We start from the raw sequence: 22,838 nt of genomic DNA, 5'->3' as shown, positions 1-22,838 counted from the left end.
TGCTATAGAACGAGGGGCAACACCCAGCAACGCACCCCAGGAGACCACGGAGGCGTTGATGACCATGTTTCACCGCTCGGACAGCCACACCATTGACCTCAAGCAGGTACAATCACTGGGCACCGCCCCCCTCCACCTCTCCCCCCCCCCCACCCCCTCACTTCGTTAGCCACACAACGCTGCCCCCACGGCCGCCACTGAGCCAGTTCCACCTCTGCATGGGACTTGGGTATCCCCAGCTCTATGGGATCCCACATGGTTCAATACAGGATGTTGTCTTAGCAGTGATGTGTTAATCTGTCCTGTCGTTGCAATTGCTGACATGGTCTCTGATTGTGTTACCTTCGCTGCTGTTCGTGCTGCTTCTGTTATTGGTTTTGTTGCTTGTGTTGCTGCTGCTGTCAATTGTTTTAAATGCTCATTGTGCATTCTGTTGTTTATCTGCTGCTTTTGCTGTTGATGCTCTGCTGTTGTTGCTTCTCGCGCTGCTACTGCTGCCACTTCTGCTGCTTCTTGCTGTTGTTTATCTGCTTCCGTCACTTTTCCTGTAGCTGCTGCTGTCCCTACCACCTTATTTTGACCTCCTCTCCACCTCATCTCACCCACCCGCCACCTCCCCCCCCCTCCCCCCCCCCCAGGCGAAGGAGCTGATGAAGGAGGAGTCGTGGAGCATCCACTTTGCGGAGTTTGGCCGCGGCGTGTGCATGTACCGCACGGAGCGCACACGCGACCTCGTCATGCGCGGGATCCCTGAGTCACTGCGCGGGGAACTCTGGATGCACTTCTCTGGTGCGTGTGGGGTGATTGTGGTGGGAGGGGGGTGGCGGTCTTGGAATTAGCGTGGGCGGTCGTATCGCTTCCCGCACATAATGACTAAGTTGATTGTGGAAACCCAAAAAATTTGGTGGAAAAAATACTAAATTGCACTCAAGATAACAAACTGAACAACGTGCAAAGCAATACTGACTTGTTGTTAGCTGTAGTGTCCACGCTGCAGACACGTCACATGCCAGGCAGTCTCAGTTTATGACTGTGCTATGTAGAAACTACTCTCGCATTGGATTGTGTTCCAGAATTGAGGTGTAATCTGTGGTTTCAGTCGTGTGCTTTCACTTTTCCATTGATTGAGTTGAGCGTGGCTACACAAAAAAACCGTTGCATCTTCCTAGAAAAATTCGGCGGCCAGACCGTAAAACCCCGCACGTGGCCCTGCGTTGAAAGGTGCGACGCACTGACCTTGACGTCGCCTGATGTGGCGCAGGCGCGATCCACGAGATGAACTCGTACCCAGGCTACTACGCGGAGCTCGTGCGCAGCAGCATGGGTCGCATGAGCCTCGTGACGGACGAGATCGAGCGCGACCTGCACCGCTCGCTACCCGAGCACCCGGCCTTCCAGTCAGAGATGGGCATCGCCGCGCTGCGCCGTGTGCTCACTGCCTACGCACACCGCAACCCCTCCATCGGATACTGCCAGGTGACGCATGCACAGATACAAGACAACGATCACCCGTGTAGCCTTAATAGACTTTTTGGGGGCAAAGCGCTGCTTGCGAGCACCCGTGAAGGCTGGAACGGCACACGATGGGGTGGGTGGCCACCACCAGGGCCAGCTGCCTTTGGCTGCCTTGTAACGAAGTTACACATTGCACTTGGTACTCATTTGAGGCTGAGTCGACCCGCCATGAGCGGGAATCAAACTCGGCTCACTGGGTTCGTAGTGTAGCGTGCCAACCACTGCACTACCACTCCCCACGCACGCATGGGCGCACACACACACGCAAGCGCACATAAACACACGCACACTGCAACGCCTGTTGCAGATACAGTACGGCCAGGTGGCATGCACACACATGTATGCTCACATACAAGTATATATTCATGCATATATAGGCACGCACGCATTCATGTGCACTGCATTGTGTGATGATTTGCGCAGTTTGCAGTGCTGTTTATTGCGTCGCATTCATTGTTTTTTCAATGTGTTGTCTGCCCAATGCAATTTATGTTTACAGAGCGCCCCAAAGTCACAATGTACAATGACATGAGCAATGCAGCAGACATTGTGCTGCGCATGCTGCGAGCTGGACATCACAGTGGTTTGACTGGGTCCCCCTCTCCGTCCCTTCGCCCACAGGCCATGAACATCGTGACGTCCGTGCTGCTTCTGTACACGAAGGAGGAGGAGGCCTTCTGGCTGTTGGTGGCTCTGTGTGAACGCATGCTGCCCGACTACTACAACACGCGCGTCGTCGGTATGTCCGCTACCCTGACCCGAATGACTTCCTCTCTCTACTCTCTGTCTCTTCCGCTCCATTCATTTATTTATTCTGCTTCGTCTGCTTGTTTTCTCTGCCTCCTGATCCTTCCAGACATCAGCCTGTAGTATAAACACCTGCTGTAGTTTAAACACTGCGTACGTTTGCTCGTGCGTACGTACTCGTGCATGCTCGTGTGTGTATCCTTTGCTCGTGTGTGCTTGTGTTTGTGAGTGTGCTGTATTCAATGCATACTCATATGTGCTTGTGTGTGTATCCTCTGCTCGTGAGTGCTCGTGTGTGTGTGTGTGCGTGCTGTACTCATGCGTAATGGTGTGTGCATGCTCCTTGACCGGTAGTATAGCAGTTAGCTTGTTGTGCTATGAACCTGGCAACTCGGGTTCGATTCCTGTTCACGGCCAACATGACGATTAATGAACCGGTTCTAGGCTTCCCCTAAGTCGATTCAGCCTCAAATGAGTACCTTGTGCAGTGCGTAAACATCGCCACTGGGGAGACAAAGGCTGCTGGACGTGGTGCTGGCCACCCACCGCCTCTTATGCCGCGTCGGCCTTCATAGGTGCTCGCTAACAGCATTTGCCCCAACAGTCTATTAAGGCTATACGGGGGGTCTTTGTCTTGTCTTTGTGCTCCGGAATCCAGGAGCGCTTGTGGACCAGGGCGTGTTTGAGGAGCTGACACGGGAGCACCTGCCCCAGCTGTGCGAGCGGATGCAGGTGAACACACCCTGCAGTGCCAGTGATGGTGGTACTGATTGTGATGGTCCTGCCAATGCTGAATCATAGTAGACATGACATTGATGGTGGTGCTGGTAATGAGCGTGGTGATGTGGATGACGATGTAGGCAGTGATGGTGGTGATTATGGCAAATATGGTAATTACGATGGGAATAATGATGATTGCAGTGATGGTGATGATGGTGAGGGGCATGTCAATGTTTGTGGTAGTGGTGGTGATAATGATGGTGGCGGTAGTGATGATGATGATGGTTGTGATGATACGGATGATCCTCCCTGACAGGACCTGGGTGTCATCTCCACCATCTCCCTGTCATGGTTCCTCACGCTCTTCCTGTCCGTGCTGCCCTTCTCCAGCGCCGTCTGTGTGGTCGACTGCTTCATGCTGGACGGGGTGACTCACCCACCCACACTCTCACCCAGACACCCGCCCATGCCCTCCCCCACCCACCCGCCTGCCCTCCCCCACCCGCCCGCCCTCCCCCACCCGCCCTCCCTCCCCCACCTACCCACCTACCAATCCCCTCACCCACCATTCCCCTCACCCACCCATATCCACCATTCCCCTCACCCACCCACCCACCTACCCTCTTCCTTACCCATCCACCCCCTCACACAACCACCCACCACCTCACCCACCCAAACCAACCTTCACCCACCCACCCACTCACCTACCCCGCTCACTCGGGGCTGTGTGGTGTTTATCGCGTGCTGCGTGTTTGATGCCGGCACCTTGCAGGTGCGCATGATCTTCCAGCTGGCCCTGGCCGTGCTGCACGCCAACATGAGCAAGCTGCTGTCGTGCCACGACGATGGCGAGGCCATGACCATCCTGGGCAGGTGTGTGTATGGGTGCGCGCGCGCGTTTGAGAGCGTGTTTGTGTATGTGCATGCGTGTGTAATTGTGTGCCTGCGTGTACGTACGTGTATTTATGTGCACGCGCGCATGTGCTTTTGTTCATGTCTGTCCGTGTATTTGTGTTGTGCGTAGTCGTGCATTGCATGTTTGTGCGCGTGCCAATGTATTGTGCAGTGTTTTTGTGTGTGTGCGTGCGGCTTTATGTGAGTTCTCGTGTCCTCACAAGCGTGCGTGTGCGTGCAGTTACCTGGACAGTGTCACCAACAAGGACAGCACGCTGCCACCGATAACGCATCTGCACGCGCTGCTGTCCGAGAACACCGAGCCTCAGCCGGAAGTGGACATCTTCCAGCTCATCCGCACGTCTTATGAGGTCCGAGGCATGAACATGAGCATGTGTACGTGAGTGTACGGGTGTGTGTGTATGCCGGTCTGCGCGAGTGCATGTAAGTGTGAGCATGTATGCGCACAAGTGTGTTTGTGTTTTTGACCGGATAGAGGGGTCTAAATGGGTAGTGACACGGGCTGGAAAAGAGGTGGACTGATGCGGTACAGGAGGATGTGGAGCTCAGTGGATTTGGCAATTACTGGTACCAGTGGTGTCCAGATCAGCCTCTATGGAGGAGGCTCGTGAAGGACGCTATTGGGCAGTTAAAGGCAGTCACCCCCTGACATGGGTAGAGGAACGATGCTCACAACAACGAGCAGAGTGCTGGGCGGCTAAAATGCAGCAAGTTGGTACAGTAGGGTGCACAGCTGGTGCATCTGCCGGTCATCTCAGTCAGTCAACCCATGGCACCTGAGTCTGTTCACTGACCTGACAGCAAGCCTTCGACACTTCACGTGGCCTCAGTGCACCTGGCAGAAGCACTGCGGTCACGTCACTGCCACTTAGTGGTGAATGGCGGCTGTTGTTTTGTGCTTGTACAAGTGTGAGAAGTTGGTGTGTGCAAGTGTGCTTGTGTTCAGTTTGAGTGAGAGAGTGTTCGCGTGTGTATTTGTATGTACATGTGTGTGGGTGTGGAATGGTGATGCAGTGGTTTGCACTTCAAATCCAGCAACTTGAGTTGAATAGCCATCCACGTACACCGGCGGCAATCATTCTCTGCGGTGACCTCGAAAGTAGTTCAGTGCTGTCATATTCCGGGGTCATTCTCTGACACAGGATGATGCACTGCTAGCTGCTTGGAAATGTCTTCATCTGGTGATGGCACCAATGGCACAGTTGGAATGTAATTGGGAGAAAAGGTAAAGAGAAGATTTGTCACTGTGGTGCTGGTTCCCTGTGGCGGTTAATTTGCGGGGACATGGCTTAGCGGTAGCGGATTCACCACTTGTTGCAAAGGTTCACGGTTTGAATCCAGCGGCCGCCCTGGCTATTGCTGCGGGGTGTAACAGTATTATTTCTATGCGCAATCCACTTCACAGTGGGCGATAAAGATCCTCCGACGTGTGCAAGATGAGGCCATTGTGTGTGGGCATTGGGGTCCAACTTTTGTCAAATTCAAATTACCTGCAAATGGACTAATTCCAGATGACACACAGGCAATCAGCACCCCCTACGGACAGGTCACTCTTGCAAATTATAATATCCTGATCTGTTAAGTTTTCACCTGGCGATACAAAGTAAACTTGAATGAGTATACGAGTCTGGTGTTGTTCCATGAGCTGTGACTCACTGCTGTGCGGCGCTGCGTGGTGTGGCCTGCAGAGGTTCGGCTGCATCCGGGCTGAGGTGATAGAGCAGATGAGGTTCAGGCAACGTCTGAGAGTCATCCAGACCCTCGAGGACACCACCAAGAGAAACGTTGTAAGACCCACAAACAACCTCACCACCACAAGCATCTCACTCATCATCGACCTAAACCCTAGAGTGATTAGGGTTCTTAAAATGATAGCGTCAATTATAATTTGCCTATTATAATACAATCACCCTCAATGTACTCGATCCCGTCACATCTTAGAAACGAAACAGACACTTGGAAGATGCTATTACTGGTTAATATTTGGATGCACGACTGTCTGGGAATGCCAGATGTCGTAGGCGTGGGCTGCGAGGTGGCCAGGAGATGGCACTACAGCAGTGGCTCTCAATCTTTTTTAGCTACTGTACCCCTTGTTGAATTGTGTTTCAACCGAATACCTCCTTGCCTGACCCAACGTGGTTCTGAGAAATAAATGTATGAATAATGAAGATTCATATTTTTACCAATTGTCCATTTTTTGAGGTATCCTAACACGCTCGTAACTGCAATCAAATAAAAAAATCAACGGACGTTCTGCATGCATGACGTAATCTGTTCGAGCTCGCTGGTTACTCTTGGAAACCACATTGTTTACGATCAATGCATTTAGAAAGGTCTTTTATATCTTTCTAGGTTACCATATGGATTCACATTTTATTGTAGTTTTAGTATATTGACAGATTCATACATGATTATTCACCAATGACTTTCATCATATATGATATAAATTCACACATTTATAAATCACCTCATGTACCCCCTGGGACTTTTCCACGTTACCCCTAGAGGTCCACGTAACCCCGGTTAAGAACCACTGCTCCACAGCAATGGGTTGAATCGAGCGGTACCTTCTGCCCATGTGTAGTCTTTCTCTGGGTACTCTGGACTCCACCCACGAGAAGCCAAAGCACTCGCCAGTTGAACCTGACAACCTTGAGGCACAATGAGGCTTTCCTGGGTTAATGGAGTGGTCGTGTTGTTTTTAACGCACTGCATCACGAACCTGGCCCACCTAGGTTTGATTCCCGACCACTGCTAACATCAGTGTCGAGTGATATTCGAACCTGTCTTGGGTCTCTTCTCCTAGGTCTACTCCGCCTTAAATGAGGACCTTGAACATCAATCTTGTGGAAAGAAATGCGACCAGACATTTTGCGCCATGTAGGCCATCATAGTTGCTGACTAACAGCACTTGCCCCAAGAGTCTGTGCAAACTGTATGTTTATTCTTCGCTTTGTCTGTATCTTTGTGCCAGGTTCGCTCCATCATGACTGAGACTCAGTTCACTCTGGAAGAGCTAGAGGAACTCTTTGTGCTCTTCAAGGTGGGACCATTGCACTTGACCGTGCCGATCACCATACCGCACCACACCACTCGCGTCATCCACCACTCACCACGCAACACCCCTCATACCAAGTACATTACTACACCACGCTCTGGGCACTGTGTACCCCTCGCTACATCCCATTCACCACACCACACCCCTCGCACCAAGTACATCACTAGATCACACTCTGGACACGGTCAGCTTCACCTGCTTCTCTCAGCGGTAGCCATCACACTCCACTGGTGGAGAATTACTTGAATCATAGTACAGCTGCTCAGCCCTCTATGCTGCTGCTTCCCCCTGCGGTCCCCCCATTCCCCCACTCCTGTGCCCCCGCAGTGGGAGCACCTGCGCAGCTGTTACTGGGGAAGTGCCACCGCCGCCACCACCGGCAATGGTGGCGCTGGTGTTAGCGGCGGCGGCAGCGATGGCGACGGCGGGAGCACGGCGGTGCCGGTCAGCGAGCGGCACGACCCGAGCCTGCCCTACCTAGAGCAGTACCGTGTGGATGCGGCGCAGCTCCACTCGCTGCTCGCAGCGCTGTCGCCGTGGGTGCGGGGGCCGCACCCCCCGCCGCTCGCGCCGCGCCTCTTTCGCCTGCTCGACACCAACCGCGACGGCCTCATCAACTTCAAGGAGTTTGTGAGCGCGCTCGGTGAGACGCTCGCCGCCGCGGTGATGAGGGGAACCCTTGAAATAGATGTTTGCATACAGCAACAAAGACAAAGGATCCCCCGTATAGCCTTTTCACGACTATTGGGGCAAGTGCTTTTCGCGAGCACTAATGAAGGCAGGCACAGCACACGGTGGGGTTTGTGGCCGACATCATGTCTGGCAGCTTTTGTCTCCCCTAGGCAAGGCCCAATACCAGTTTTATTATTAGCCACTGTTTTTGGTCGTGAACGGGAATTCAACTCGGGTCACCGGGTTCATAGCGCAGTGCACTCACCATGGCACTACCGCTCACCACTGTACTACCGCAAACAGTAACACAGATAAAAGCCTGCGTGTGTTTGTTTTCCACAGGGATAATGTACCATGGAGACCTGACCGAGAAGCTGAAACTCCTCTACAAGTTGCATCTTCCTCCAGGTAACATTGTCGTGTTGATTCATTTCCAGGTAAGCATTAGGTCTTTGCGAGGTCAACTGAAGCTGAAATTGGTTTGTACTTTATGTGGTTTGTTTATCCAGTAAACTTTTTCCAGTGTGTCTGAACATTTGTTAGTGGATATATGTACACGTACCGATGTGTATATGTATGTATATGTATGTATATGTGTGGGGGGCGGTGGCACAATAAATAACTCGCTGCACTACGAACCTGGCAACCCGCGTTCGATTCTCGCTCATGGCCAACTTCAGTGGTGATTATCTGAAATGCGTTCTGGGCCTCAACTGAGTACCTGGTGCGGTGTGTAAACATCGCCAATCGGGAGACAGATAGCCGCGCGTAGTGCTGGCCACCTATCTCCTCGTGTGCTGTGCCGTGCCAACCTTTGTAGGTGCTTGCTAACAGCATTTTCTGTGGCGAGATGTTAAATACCTCGCCTGGTATACAGGAGGACGTGCGTTCGATCCCAACCCTGATGACACTTGCTGTATATTTGGAGTCTGCGTCTCTCTGTCGTGGTCGCGTTGATTTTCCCTAGGTACTCCGGTTTTTCGCTCCACATTAAGAATCAACTTGCGTTCAGTGTATTTGGTTGGTATACATTTCCACTTGATAAGCCCCTTTATTAAGCCGAAAAATAGCTTTATAGCTCAGTGGGCCTTACTTGGTAACATAAAATTATTTTAAATACTTGTCGTTTAACTCGCAACAAAAATCTGTGAATGCTATATGGGGGATCTTTGTCTTTGTTGTGCAGCTCTCAGTCCCTCGGAGCACGAGGAGACAGAGTCAGCGCTGGAAGCCACGCGATTCTTCTATGAGGACATCACGCCATGCACCCCACAGCACGGTAGGAGCGTCGGCCTGCTCGCGGTGGGGCCGGGAGGGTCTGTGTGTGTGCGGTTGTGTATATGGTTGTGTTGTATGTGTGTGTGTCATTGTTAATGGTTTTTTGTGTGTATAGTTCGTTTTGCGCGTGTCTGTGGAGCAGTGGTACAAGGATGAGCACAGGGGTAGGCATCCTGGGGTTCCGGAGCCGCATGCGGCTCTTCAAGGACTGCTTCATGACCTTATTCATTAAGGACCGTCTTCTATTCACGTGCATTGCGGATCTTGAAATAGCGAGTTTTATACAGAATTCGAAAAAATGGCTCTTGCTATTTTGGTTGCCGACCCGTGTAACTTTTCCCCGCCATGCTCAGAAGTGGCACATGATTTCCACACCTGTTCTGGGCCTCCTCTGGGTCAATTCAGCCATAAATTTATATATTAATAGTAAGTATACAAATATCAGCACCAGGGAGACAAGGGTGACTTAACATGGTCCTGGAGGGGTAGCGGTGACAGCACTCGGTCTCCGTGGTGGTGGTGGTTGTTGCGGTGGTTGTGGTGGCCTTTGGGAAGCTGACAGTCGTGGGTAGTTGGTGTGGTCTTTGTGGTGGGTGGCGGTGGTCATTGTAATGGTGATTGTGGTGGTGACAGTTGTGGTGGACTTTGTGGTGGTGGTCAATCATTCAATAAAACCTTTATTTCTATAGCACTATTTTGTGCAAAAAATGCAATTCAAAGTGCTGTACAGATCAACTAAAACATTGTTAAAAGACTAAAGCAAAATAACAATAAAAGCAATTTCCATACAAACAAAATTGCATCCTAATAAATTCCTATCGAAGGCATATTAAAAAAAAATAACACAATAAAATAATCTTAAGTAAAAGAAAGTTTAAAAAGGTAAGTTTTTAGATTTAACTTAAAATTGCTTAATGATTGCAAAGCCCTCAGATCAATGGCAAGCTGTTCCACAGGCGAGGACCATGCACACTGAAGAAGGCTGCTTCTCCCTGAGTTTTGGTCCTGGCCCTTGAGACGACTAAAAGATTGGAACCAGAGGATCTGAGGGATCTTGTTGGTTCAAAGTCACGTGATAATGGTGATAATGGTGATAATAGTGACCTCTCGTTTGAGCTCATCGGTAAGCTAGACCCACTCACAGACTTGCAGTAGCCTACAGTATCACATTGGCCCTAAGTAGCAGTTATTATTGAGCCATTGCCTGGTTGCGCTCAACACCCAGTGTGCTTCTCCCATACACTTACCACTGCGACCTACACCACGACGACAGTACAGGTATTAATAGTATCTCGATGACAGCGTCTAGTCCAACACAATCTAGCCAGGTTAAGAAAGGCAGCCTTTGCGTGTAACACATCATCGACGTCATCATCAGCCAATCCATTGTTGGATGAAGGGCTCGGCAAGCCATCGCCATCTCTCACGGTTCTGCGATGTTAAAATCCGTTTAGCACCACCAGCACATGAGCGGCATTGATCGCTGCCATCTCCTCGGTGGACTTCCTCTCGGTTGCATTCCCTCCTTTGGCTGTCACTCCATCGTTAGTTACGACCATCGGCAATTGTCCCTTCTAGCGACGTGTCCTTCCCACCACATGCTGCTCTCATTGCTGTTGTGCTGTCCTGTTGCAGTGTAAGGTACCGTGCACCGGTGTGTGTTGTGCTGTACGGTGCTCAGCTGTGGCATGTAATGAATACTCATTAATTAGCCGAAAACATCGTAATCTATGCTGCTCTATGCTTGCGGATTGTGAAGTGATGTGTGATGCATTTGCGCAAATTACGCTATACAGCGGAACCTCGGTATACGTCGTTAATTCGTTCCAGAAGGTAGGACTTGTACCGAAAATGACGTACACCAAACGAATTTTTCCCATAAGAAATAAAGAGAAAGGAAATAATTCGTTCCAGAGGAAAATAAATGATATTTTTTATGGCATATTATACATTCATGGGGTTGTATAAAATAATTTAGACACTAATTACAAAAATGCCTACAGAAGCCACGTGACCGCGCTGTTGCCAGCTGCGCTGGTCACGTGGCGTGCCTCAACCCCGCACGTCGTGCGTGCCTCGACCCGGGGCTCCACCCTCCATGGGGGCAGCCCCCCACGCCCCTGCCCCTCTCGCTTTGTTTCAGTCGTGAACGGGGCATACTCGGGTACTGTACGCCGTGACTCATCCCGACCCATACAAGTTCTAGCAAGCGCGTCGTATCCCAAGCAAGACGTCGTATCCAAAGAAATGTTTCTCTCGAAAAAACACGACGTATACCAAATTCGACGTATTCCAAAGCGGTTGTATACCGAGGTTCCACTGTATAAAGATTAAATATTATTTTTGTGGCGTGGCATGTGCTGTATTGAGCCGAGTTGTGCCGTAGTGTGCTGCTGCATGCTAGCTTTCACGCTAACAGAGAATTGTGCACCGTTTTTTGTCCCATAAGCATGTGTGCCTTCCTGTCTCTCTCTACTGCTCTCTCTTCCTCTTGGTCCCCGTCTTCTGAGTGCATGCGTTTCTGCCTTTGTCGCACTCTCGTCGCTTCACTTTTGCCTGCCTCTTCCATTATCCGTCCTCCTTTGTGAAATTTCCTGCCTTTTCTATCCCTTGTTTCTGTTCTCTCTCCCACTCTTTCCTACACGCTATCTCAACTTCTCTCTTGAAGACGAATCCCTTTTTCTGCCTTTCCATCTCTTCCCGATCCGCAATCCCTGACTGTGCTGCTCTCCTCCCGCCTCTTCCTCTCTTCTTCGCTTCCTGTCTATTGCCCTGTCTTACTCTCGTCTCTCTCTCCCTTCCCCCCGCACCCTCCCCCCCCATCCACCGCCGCCTTACCCCATTTTCCCCGCACGCCCAGTGGGAGTGCCCAAGCGGGCAGGCGACGCTTACAGCGACCTCGACATTAACACCCCCGAGCACAGGGCACTGTGGCACTCTCGTGGTAACGCAGCCGCCACCGCACGCCCGTACCCCACAAACCCCCCCCTCTCCACGTCACCTGACACTGGGCCCACCTTCCCCGTCCGTACCTTACCCCTGACCCTAACCCAGGGGTGGGGAACCTGCTTCCCACGAGGGCCCACGACCTCACTTCGCGTGAGGTCTACCACTTTGAAACGGCCCGCAAACAATAATATTTATCCATCGCTTGGAGGCATCTTAGCGGCACTAATCGGGGTACTGGAGGGGAATATTTTCAATCTGGCGACACCGTGATTCTGATTTTAGTGCGCTCAGTCACCCGTTGTCTGTTGTTTTTCTGGTCATGCTGAGAACACAGTGCATACAGTCCTAGCCTGATCAATGTTTAGGGTCAACTGATGTGTGGCCCGGCAATGGTATTTGAAAGTCCCATGGGACCCTCGCTAAGGAAAAGGTTCCTCACCCCTCCCTCAACAACCCCCCTCCTCCCAGCAACCCTTGATCCCCTCCAGCCGACACTGAGCACCTTCCGCCCAACCCCAGCTGCCGCATTATAACCTCCTCGAGACGATCACCTAATGAAGACACTAACGCTTGAGTGGGTACAGCTCACTAACTCACTAACGTAACGCCCTAACCCAAGAGCACCGAGGCTGTTGAGAGGTCATGCCGACCAGCTGTTAAGGAACCGGATAATGGGTTATATGGAACAAAATTACAGCTCTTACTTGAACCAGTTGGCAGCTATTAACCAGGTAACCAGCTAAAATAGGACAGCTCTTAACTCGATGACCTCCGACTAAACATATGTTAATCAAATGACACTCTCTGCATTGACCGGGCGACCATCTCAAGTGAATCCAATGACGGATCCCACTGAACCGGATTATTAGCTCCAACTGAACCAGATGAGCATCCTTTATTTAACTAGATGAGCACCTCGGGTGAAATTAATGGAACGTTTTGCTGGACCAAATGATTGGCTCTGAGCAGATTGCAGTTTCTACTGAACCAGACAACTGGCTCTTACTGAACTGGATGGCAGTGTACACTGAACCAAATGACTATCTTTTGATGAAACCGATAACTAGCCCTTGGCACTCGCTAAATGCTCTGGTTAACTTAATCACTGCTCCGTAGTTACCTCTGAATGAACTTCTGAGTCACCCCGATGCTTACCCGTACCTCGCTTGCATCGGTTCACTCGCTCGCTTGCTACTGCCGCTATTGCTGTTGCTCTGTGTGTGTGTGCGCGCGTGTCTCTCCGTGCATGTACACACAAGTATAGGGCACCCAGTAACACACTCCTGTGGGTTCTATGCGAATGCCTCTTCACGCGCTCCGATTCCGTGTAAGACGCGAGTCTGTCACTTTGGTAGAATCGTTTATATCTCACTGTGTGCATGCGTGTGTGTAAATGTACCTGTTAATCGTTGTGTGTCCCCATTGGTCTCACCCCTGTGTGTGCAGTGCACCTGCCTACCCACCTGTATGAGTACCTGCATACATGTGTATCCACCGACCAATGTGCATTTGTACATTTGTGCATTTGTCCTTGTATGTGTTTGTACCTGTGTGTCTGTATCTGTACATGTATGTACCTGCATGCCCTTGCCTAATGCCTGTGTGTCTGTATGTATGTCCATATACCTCTGTGTTTGTTTATGCGATATACTTATGTAGTTGCCTGCCCTTGTGTTCATGTGGTCATGTACCTATGTGTTCGTGTACTCGTGTACACGTGTGTTTTTGTGCTCGTATACCCTCATGTTCTCGTGCCCGTGTACCTGCGTGCCCGTTTACCCACGTGTTTGTCTATCCGTGTGTCTGACTACCTATGGACCTCTGTGTCGTCTGCATACTCACCCATCTGTGTACTCGCGTGTTTGCATATCCGTTTGTTTATATGTCTGTGTACCCGCGTGTCTGTGTACCCGTGTGTCTGTCCCCCCATGTATCCATGTACCCCCGTGTCCATGCACCATGTACGCGGATGCCCGCACCCCAGGGATGGTGAGCGACGTGGACGACGCTCACCTGGCAGAGTTGACTGAGGGCTCCTTGAGTGTGGACAACACACGCATAGACAAAGGTGCATCATCGTCATAGTCCTCATCATCGTTCTTGTCCTCATCTTTATCATCCTCATCATTAGCTTCATCATTACCTTTATCATCCTTAGCATCTTCATCATCATCTTTTAAAGTCATCACCTTTTTTTATCATCGTTTTTTTTATCATTATTGTCATATCACCCTTTATTGTCGCCATCATCATCGCCATTCCTTTGTGCGAGGCCGCACGCCGGCCTCCGCCTAACGTGCACTCGCCGACACAGGCGGAGCAGAGGCCAGGGACTACCGCTACTACCTGCGCAAGTGGGCCCAGGAGACGGAGCTCAAGAAGGAGAGCATCAAGGACTTGCCCAAGATGAACCAGGTGCGTTGTCGCCTGCAGCGTGTGTGTGTCTGTCAGGCGTGCAACGGTGCAGCAACTGTACACGTCGATTATTCTGCACACGATAACGGGTGTCAAAAACCTGGAGGTAAACATACATTATTTTCAATACATATACATTGTATGCATGGCAAAAATTAATCTGTGAATTGAATAGTGTGAATTTTAACAATTGCTCTCCAGCGGAGTGAATCGATACATTGCGTGTATTCAGGTGTTCGTGTCCATGTACAAATTAGGAATGCATTCCGATTTTCTTATTAATCTGAAAATCTTGCAAATCGCGTCAAGATATATCCAAAATTTCAGATGATCCAAAAAAAACTAATTGTTTTGGAATGCTCTGAAAATCCCAGCCTTAACAGGTGCACGGGGAACCGCACTTTAAGAGCGACGCACACACGTGCGCGCACGTGTACCAGTACACACAATCACAAACATTCACTCCTTCTCTCACCTTCTTGGCCGCCTTAACATCCCCATCCAACCACAGGAGCAGTTCATCCTGCTGTGCAAGTCCCTGTATTCGCTGTTCGCGGAGCATCCGCACGAGCAGCAGCTCTACCACTCGATCGCCACGGTGGCCAGCCTGCTGCTGGAGCTCGGCGAGGTCGGCAAGCGCTTCAGCCAGCACCGCAACCGCACCGCCGGCAACACAGCCACCGCCGGCAACGCTGCCTCCTCCGGAAATGCCGCCGCCACCGCCGCGATGAACCTCACGGCGAACAGTACAGACGACAGTATCGACCGGATGGTGGACGAAATGGCGGAGGAAGTGGCCTCGGCGTCGGACGTTGCGATCGGGGGCGGCCAGGAAGAGGCTCCGTCGATGCCGCGCAAGGACGAGCGCGACCGCGCGTCGCTCAACAACCTCGTTGTGTCGGACGACGAGTTCAACTCCAAGGACGACACGTCGGTGTCATCCTACTCTGTCGTGAGCGCCGGCTCCATCCCCTGCTCAGACGACGGCTGCTCCTCTGACGACGGCGCTGTCGTGCTGGCGGCACCTACCGCCGGGGGCTCGCGCCGGTCCAGCGGTAACGGCGGGGGGGAGGCTGCGGCCGGCGGCTCCTGCCCTCCTCGAGCCGCTCCTGCAGCTGCAGGCGCTTCATCGTCGTTGGCAGCAACGGCGGCAGCGTCGACGCCGCCGCGGCGGTCGCCAGCTCGCGGGCGCCCCGACCGCGAGTGGGCCGTGAGCTTCGAGCAGTTCCTGGCGTCGTCATTGACGGAGGCTGCGCTGGTGTCGTTCTTTGAAGAAACGCCTCCGCCCAGCAGCCTCATGGAGCGCGTGCGGTCCGCCAAGACGGGCCGTGCCATCCCCGAGTGCCCCTCGCCATCCCCGACCACTGCCGTCGACGCCGTGAGGTTTCCCGGGGATGGCCGGGCCATGTCGCCAGGGCAGGGAGAGTCCGGTGACGGCAAAACGCCAGGTCGCGGAAGCCCCGGTGTTGCCGATCCCTTCGCTGCCAGCCTAGCGGTTTAGAAGTTCTACTCGGGCATTGGGTAAGCTGGAGGAGGGGGGATGAGTGAGAGGAGATTGTATACAGGGGGGAGGGGGGGGTGTCAGAATGTAAAAGGCAGAGTTAGGAGATGAATATAGGAACTTGAATCAATCAGGGCTTCAGTTTGGCCACCATTTCATTTCAGTGTTGGTGAAGTCCTGTCCAGCATTCCCTTCATGCCAAGGTCGTAGGATAGGATTGTGTAGCATTGTCTTGAGGCAAGGGGTGGGACCGCAGCAGAAAGTGTGAGAAGGGTTGATCATTGTTTCGTGAATGGTGGGATGTAATGAATGTTAGGTTTGCTGCAAAACTTTGTACGTTTCTCTGTTAGTGGTCATAGCCTTTGAGACGGAAGATTCTCCGGATACCAAATGTTAATCTCCTTGTTGCAAGTTGCTCTGTACCCTGGAATTTTTTTTCTCCAGATGCCGTTATACCATAAGTATTTTCAGATGCGAGAAGTTCTTTCATATTCCGATTGTTGTTTTGAATCTTGTAAATTACTCAAGATTCTGCAACGTGCTCTATATTCCGAATTAATTTCCTGAGAATCTCCGAAGTTACTCCAGATTCCGGAATGCAAATCTGTCTCTTATAATCTGCGCTGTGCAACTGCCTTGCCGATGCCCTCCTTGCTGACCAACCAACATTCATAGAGTTCAGGAGGCAAGTCAAATTTGAATATCAACTTCTTATTAGAGCTTTTTATTCAGCATTCAAATAGTTTTGTGTGCTCATAATTGCATTGAATCGTGTGTAAGAATCGATTATGTACCATTTTCGGTAATATATGCAAATTATATGCTCATGTTAAATTTAGGCTAACAGAAAGTGACATTTTTTGCAAAATTAGACAAAAAACTGAGTTGGTAAAAAGTAGACGGAAATGTAATTCTTTAATCGAATCATGAAATCGCTGGGAGAATGAACTGTGACTCGCCTACAGTTCACAAGGTCCGATCTCAGATCATAATCTGATCTCAGAGATCGATCAAGTGATAGAGTTTGATCTGATCCACAGGGTTTAATTCGATTCAATTGCACAGTGTCTTTTCCTTTGGTGTTTCTTGTCTCGTAAAACTGCACGCTGCGGCGATCACCGTTTTTGTTTTATTTTAGCTGAGCATTTTGGTAATCAGCGAATTGCTTAATCACAATTAACGATCGGTTAAAGAAAACAAGTAATCCCACTCGTATAGAAATTGTGTTTTTTTTTCACCTGAGATAACGTGTACAGATATAATCGTAAATATTAACAGTGATGTGAAGCGTACAAATTGTCTCCACGTAGAGACTATGATGATATTGTTAATTGCACCATGACAAAATGCTGTTTGCTCAAGTGAGGTGAGGGGGTTGAATTCCTCCCAGCTCCGCGCGTTCCAGCCCCCGCCCCCGTCATCAACAGAAGTCTCGCGTTCATCGGTGGGCCGATAAACCGCACGCAGCTCGGTGGAGTTTACTCACCGCTTCTGCGTCCCGTGCCGGTTCACGGTTAGATGGCCCACGGTCCGATTTCTGCTACGGCCAGAAGCTCCACGTAAAATGCAAAGGGAAGTGTTGATTTGATGATCATATCGTCATCATCACCAATTCAAGCATGCCTTCAGCTGTAAAGTGCCACTGGAACTGTCGTCAAGTTTCAAGTTTCCAAATTCAACACTAAAATTTGTTAGAGTAACTGTTACCATGACATTGAAGTCAAACGGGTAAACTTTCACATGTTAATACTTATCAGTGGGAATGCGGACTGTTCACTAAAGAACATTTAGTCGCAATTGAAATTTTTTTTTTCATCTGTTAGCTTCTGAAAACTCACTTTCCCAATTCCAGTTTATTGGCTCCTTTAGGTGGGTGAGCACCTCCTGATGGGAAGCTAAGCCATGGTGGCGTGTGTGCTTCTCTCGCGGTAACCACGCACACGCAGTGATGTTACACGAAGATCGACGCTGCTGGACACACACAACGTGTTGTGTGTTCCTTTTATGTCCCCAGCACTAACCACAAACCTTACCCCAACTATCTTTCTTGCTCTATAATGAACACTAGCTCTACCATCGCAACACGCACCACTCTCCTTCGGTTCAGATTCTAACGTAAACACAGGTCCTGTTTACATTTCTAATCCTATTTTTAACACGAATCGCCACATTCCTAGCCCTATTAAAGCACTCACATTTACACTAACCATATTTAGACCTATAACCCTAAACCTAAAGAGGAATTCTAAACCTTAAGTAAAAATTTCGTACGAGTATTATTCAAGCATTACCTTTCACCATAATCACAACTGCCACCTTCTTTGCCTTATTCCCAGAACTGGTTACAACTTTAGCCATAAACCTATCCATAAGCCTGCAACATCAAGCCATTAAATTTATTTTATTTAATCAGGCAAAGCACCTGACACCACTCATTGTTCAGAGAAACGGTCACTGCAACACGAGCAACACCTTTTTAAGCAAATTATACAAACTGCTTCGAACACGTTTTCTGAACAATACGGCACCTTGATGTATTTCTTTTGCAACTTTGTAAGCGAGATTAATTGTTTTTTTCTCCTCATCCCCACACAGGTGGTTTTCTCAAATGGTACATCAAACGGCTTTGTTTCTTTCCCATGCACAGTGGCACCGCGGTTCTGTGCCTCTGCCTTAGCGTCTGATTTAGGAGTTGACTCCAGCACTCAAACTACTCAAAGTAAACTTCTGCTGCGCAAAATCAAACTGAGTCAAGGCCGACGATGCTGCCTTCCCTTGCCCTATTTCCATGACCAGTTCTAATTTGGCCACACTCTTCCCAGTGCCAATGCTGCATTGAGGCCCCAACATTACAAGCGGTGCTAGGATCTCTGCAGAATCTAGCTGGGAGTGGGCAACCCATGGCCTGTGGGCCGGCCACAACTTGTGGTGAGGTTTATACCGGTGCACAAGCGACAGGGTGTGCGAATACTCGTCAAACTACTCAGTGTGCTCTGTTGGCCTCGGACATAAGATCACCCAAATTCCTCTGCAAAGGTTAACACTAGAAAAGAAAAAGCAATCCCACAGCTGAAAAGCCAAACATTACACTTTGGAGGAGGGCAATCAAATGTTGCCCTACACCTAACCAAGTAGATAACCTCCCACGTACTGGTACTTTCATGTCTCTGAAAACCCTTCCCCTAACCTATCTTGTGCACATTTTGTTATTTGTGGGTCAGTCACTGGGTTGCGGTGGGCAAGATGAGAGAGGTGCTGAGATGGTGGACTGATATGGAGGCTCCTTTGACTCTGGTTTCAGTTGTGGTCTCTGCTCCTGCTGTATCTGTCTTGTTTTAAGCCAGTTGTGGTCTCTGCTCCTGCTGTGTCTTTGTGTTGTTTTGAGCCAGTTGTAACTCCATCTTTAAATTCCGTCCAGTTTTTGCTCTGTCCATTTTCCACCTCCGGTTCCAATTGTGGCTCTTGCTCTGACTTCAAATACAGCCCAGCTCGAGCAGTGCCTCATGTTTCAATCTGGTTTTAGTCCAGTTACAGCTTTGGCCCTCTGGCTCTGATCTTTTTGCGATCGTGGTTTGGTTCTAGACTGGTTCTAGTCCAGATCTGGCTGCACTTTTGCTCAAAGAAAAAGTTTGTGGAAACACAATTTGTGTCTCATGTGCTACACGACGAATGTGGCTGCTGCACGTGGCATTCAGCCTTGAGTAAATGACGCACAAGAGGGATTCATGTTATGGCCCAAGGTTCGGAGTCGGACTTAAAGCACCTTTAGGATTCTTAAGGTTAAGGTTCAGTGTTATTGCCTGGGCTAGGAGTGCCATACTGAAGCAACATTTGGGATTCTGAGGGTTCATTGCTAATGCCTAGAAATAGGTCAGCCGAGACTAGCACCCTCAGATTTCGTATGGCCTGTTGTTAAGATTAGGGTGCCCTTAGGTTCCCGAGGGGTCAGATAACCTCTTGCATTGGGATTGTTCATTCGGGCATGTCACGACCGCTACACCTTCGTGTAGATGCACCTTTAAACATCGTACCTTATTAATCATTACGGTTCTTTGTACATCATATTAATGTCAGCCTCTTGTTATTCATAGCAAATGGCACATGAACGGTAATTAAACTCTTAAAATTATATCTAAAGAGTACAAATCCTGGTCTGCCTTTGTTTTGTGTGGTGGGAGACTAAAGGCTGCATGCGTGTGTATGGTTGGTTGGAAGAGGGATGGACGAACCTGAAATTTGGACTGATGAGGAATATGTGCATCTGGAACCAAGTGAAAGAGAAGCAGGAAGACCTGGAGCTGAGTGGATAGATGAGGAAGAGGGCCTGCAACGGAGTGGACGGATGAGTAGCAGGACTTTGAAGCCCCCTCCTTGTGGGGAGGAGGTTCATTAATAGCTCCCCTCTGTATCAGGAGTTGTACTCCCATCAACAACACCAGGAGGTCGAGGAGCAAGGCTTACAACGATTGACAGCATCAAGCGGTTAAAAACCAGGACACCTTGCCAAGAGGGTTGCTTTATTGTCATTGTTTTTGTAATCATATGTCCTACATTGATGTAAAGACGGCTGAATAAAGATGTGGCTTGGTGAGAACTTGTCAACTGAGATACCATAAGACTCCAAGCCCCATCTTCATGTGGCATCTTCCTCGCGTCGGCATCATCTGACGCTTCGAGATCACCTGGAAGAATTGGACGGCGCACAGCGATTCGCTATCGTTTGCAGTATCTTAGGTGACTGACTCGGTGAACAATCTTGTGCAAAGCGGGAAGGTCCACGGTTCAGTGTTGGATGAGAGATCTTAATTGAAGCAGCTTATTAAGTAGTCTAGGGCAGTGGTTCTAAACCTTGTTTTGGCTAATTTACCCCTTGTTGACCCAACACGGTTCTGAGAAATAAACGTATGTATAATGAACATCAATATATTAACCAATTGGCCTTGTGTGAGGTATCCCAACTAGTAACTGCTAGCGAATAGACACATTCAACGAACGTTCTGCATGCGTTGCGTCATTTGTTCACACTCGCTGGTTACTCTTGGAAAACACATGGTTCGCAATCAATGGAGTTTAGAAATATCTTTTGTATTCTAGGTTACCATATGGATTTACATTTTAGCATAGTTATTTTTTGTTGGCAGATTCACATATGACTCGTGTATGATATAATTTCACATTTATAAATCACCTCGCGTACCCCCTGGGAGATTGCTACGTGTACCCCCAGAGGTCCGCGTACCTCTGGTTGAGAACCACTGCTCTAGGAACTCGTCTTCTGGGGCTCTTCCTCATTGTGGCATCGAGAGGCCTTGTTGACTGAAGAATTCCAAGAGATGTTGCTTAACATCAGTTCTCAACCTTCCTGGACCAGTGGACCACTGTCAACCCTCGCAAGATTCTCGCAGACCACCACGCACGGATACAATAAAATATAAATTACATTGATTTGTGTTCTTTTGCAAATAATTCCCAAGTTTTGCAGACCACTTCCCATGGACTTGTGCACCACGAGTCAGTCCTACAAATGCCACAAGTTTCAAAGCACTGATTTACGTAATAAAATTACTCTGACATTAAAACTGAGGTTATTTGAGTTTCGGTATGAGTTTTTTTTTTTACGATGGTGCGAGGATGTGTTGTACTCAATGAGTGCTCACCGATGTTTATTTGTCTGGGTGCCAGGTGAGGAGGTTTCTCAGGAATGTGGAGTTCCTTTTGAGGTTCCATATGCACTGCGTGGATCTAAGCAGCGAGCTCGTCACTGTCCCAAACACCGTGCAGAGCCCCCCCACCCCAATATCACTCTATCACTGGTTAAAGCCCCCCAATATCACTCTAGCACTGGGCAGAGCCCCCCAATATCACTAGCACTGGGCAGAGCCCCCCCCCCCCCAATGTCTCCCTAGCACTGCGCATAGCCCCCTACTCCATCACCAACCCCAGCACCTTGCTATAGAGATCCGGATTATTTAGTATTTACAACTCGCCTTTTGCCCGTCCAAGGACGGGTGTATTTAAGTAAATCTGAAACTTGCAAGCGAAAATCAGACCGCGACGTGATATATTCATCGCATCAATTCGTGTGCAATTTGTAAGGGTGCGGTGACACAGACTTATTTCATTTTCAGGTTATAATCCATTGTTCATCACGACGTCCTTTTTACGTTGATGTCTCAACAGCGCTACGGAGATCACGTGATGACGTGCGGGTTCTGCCTTTGTGGTGAGGGTTGTGAGTTGACGCCGAGGAGGGGGGAGGAGGCGCCTTGCCCCCCCCCCCCATATGGAGTGACGTCATCTAATTATTATTCATGGAGGGGGGGGGGAGGTGTCCATTTGGAAGACGTCACTTGTTAATAATGTACTACTATAATGAGCCAATAATGTCAAGTGTGTCCCGCGCGTGACGTCACTCCACGTCGGCCAGCCCCCCTCATTAATAATCATGAGCAGGTGACGACACTCCACATTGAATAGCCCCCCCCTCATTAATAATCATGAGCAGCTGACGTCTCTCACAAAGACGTCACCTCTTCATGATCATTAATGTGGGGGGGGGGGGAAGCTACATGTGGAGTGACGTCACTCGATCATGATTATTAATGAGGGGGGGTCCATGTGAAGTGACGTCACCTGCTCATGATTATTAATGAGGGGGGCTGGTCGACGTGGAGTGACGTCACGCGCGGGACACACAGACATTCTTGGCTCATTGTAGTCGTAAACTCGTCATGGCCCCATCGTGCTAAGGGTTACCACTCGCGATTTACCAATCACCAGTGGACGTTTTGCTGGTTTCATGATCCCGTTGTTTATTCTGACAACCTCGTTCACTTGAGTTTTTTTTGGTTAATCATTATTTATTTATTTCTTCATTCTAGTCTTCGTGATTTCACAGCGGTTCTATGCATTTCCATCTTTGTTTGTTTGTTGTTGGGCATTTCCATCCTCTCTCACCTTGACCCCTGTGTATCTGCACGGTCACTTTTGTGGTTGAGGAAATTTGGCCGTCGACTTGATTTTACTTTGCCCCCCCCCCCCCCCCCCACTTTCAATGTACTGCCC

At 49.7% G+C, this 22,838-nt stretch overlaps 1 protein-coding gene across 1 annotated transcript in view; it reads left to right on the top strand.

Annotated features, from left to right (window-relative positions):
• Nucleotides 1-21,354, top strand: part of LOC133347724 (TBC1 domain family member 9-like) — a 34,911-nt gene extending 13,557 nt beyond the window's left edge. The window contains 17 exon segments of the mRNA XM_061560242.1: nt 9-106; nt 639-789; nt 1,262-1,476; nt 2,137-2,254; nt 2,921-2,994; nt 3,299-3,409; nt 3,755-3,855; nt 4,118-4,247; nt 5,586-5,684; nt 6,875-6,943; nt 7,286-7,601; nt 7,973-8,038; nt 8,817-8,909; nt 11,769-11,852; nt 13,842-13,925; nt 14,172-14,272; nt 14,784-21,354. Coding sequence (XP_061416226.1) covers nt 9-106; nt 639-789; nt 1,262-1,476; nt 2,137-2,254; nt 2,921-2,994; nt 3,299-3,409; nt 3,755-3,855; nt 4,118-4,247; nt 5,586-5,684; nt 6,875-6,943; nt 7,286-7,601; nt 7,973-8,038; nt 8,817-8,909; nt 11,769-11,852; nt 13,842-13,925; nt 14,172-14,272; nt 14,784-15,773 — 2,900 coding nt within the window. The 3' untranslated portion in view covers nt 15,774-21,354.
• Nucleotides 21,355-22,838: the final 1,484 nt, after the last annotated feature.

Source organism: Lethenteron reissneri, chromosome 26 (genome assembly GCF_015708825.2).
Source record: "Lethenteron reissneri isolate LAM-NWPU_2019-01 chromosome 26, ASM1570882v1, whole genome shotgun sequence".
Taxonomy (NCBI): Eukaryota; Metazoa; Chordata; class Hyperoartia; order Petromyzontiformes; family Petromyzontidae; genus Lethenteron; species Lethenteron reissneri.
The sequence above is the reverse complement of the archived record's forward strand: the minus strand, read 5'-3'. Positions and strand labels throughout refer to the sequence as shown.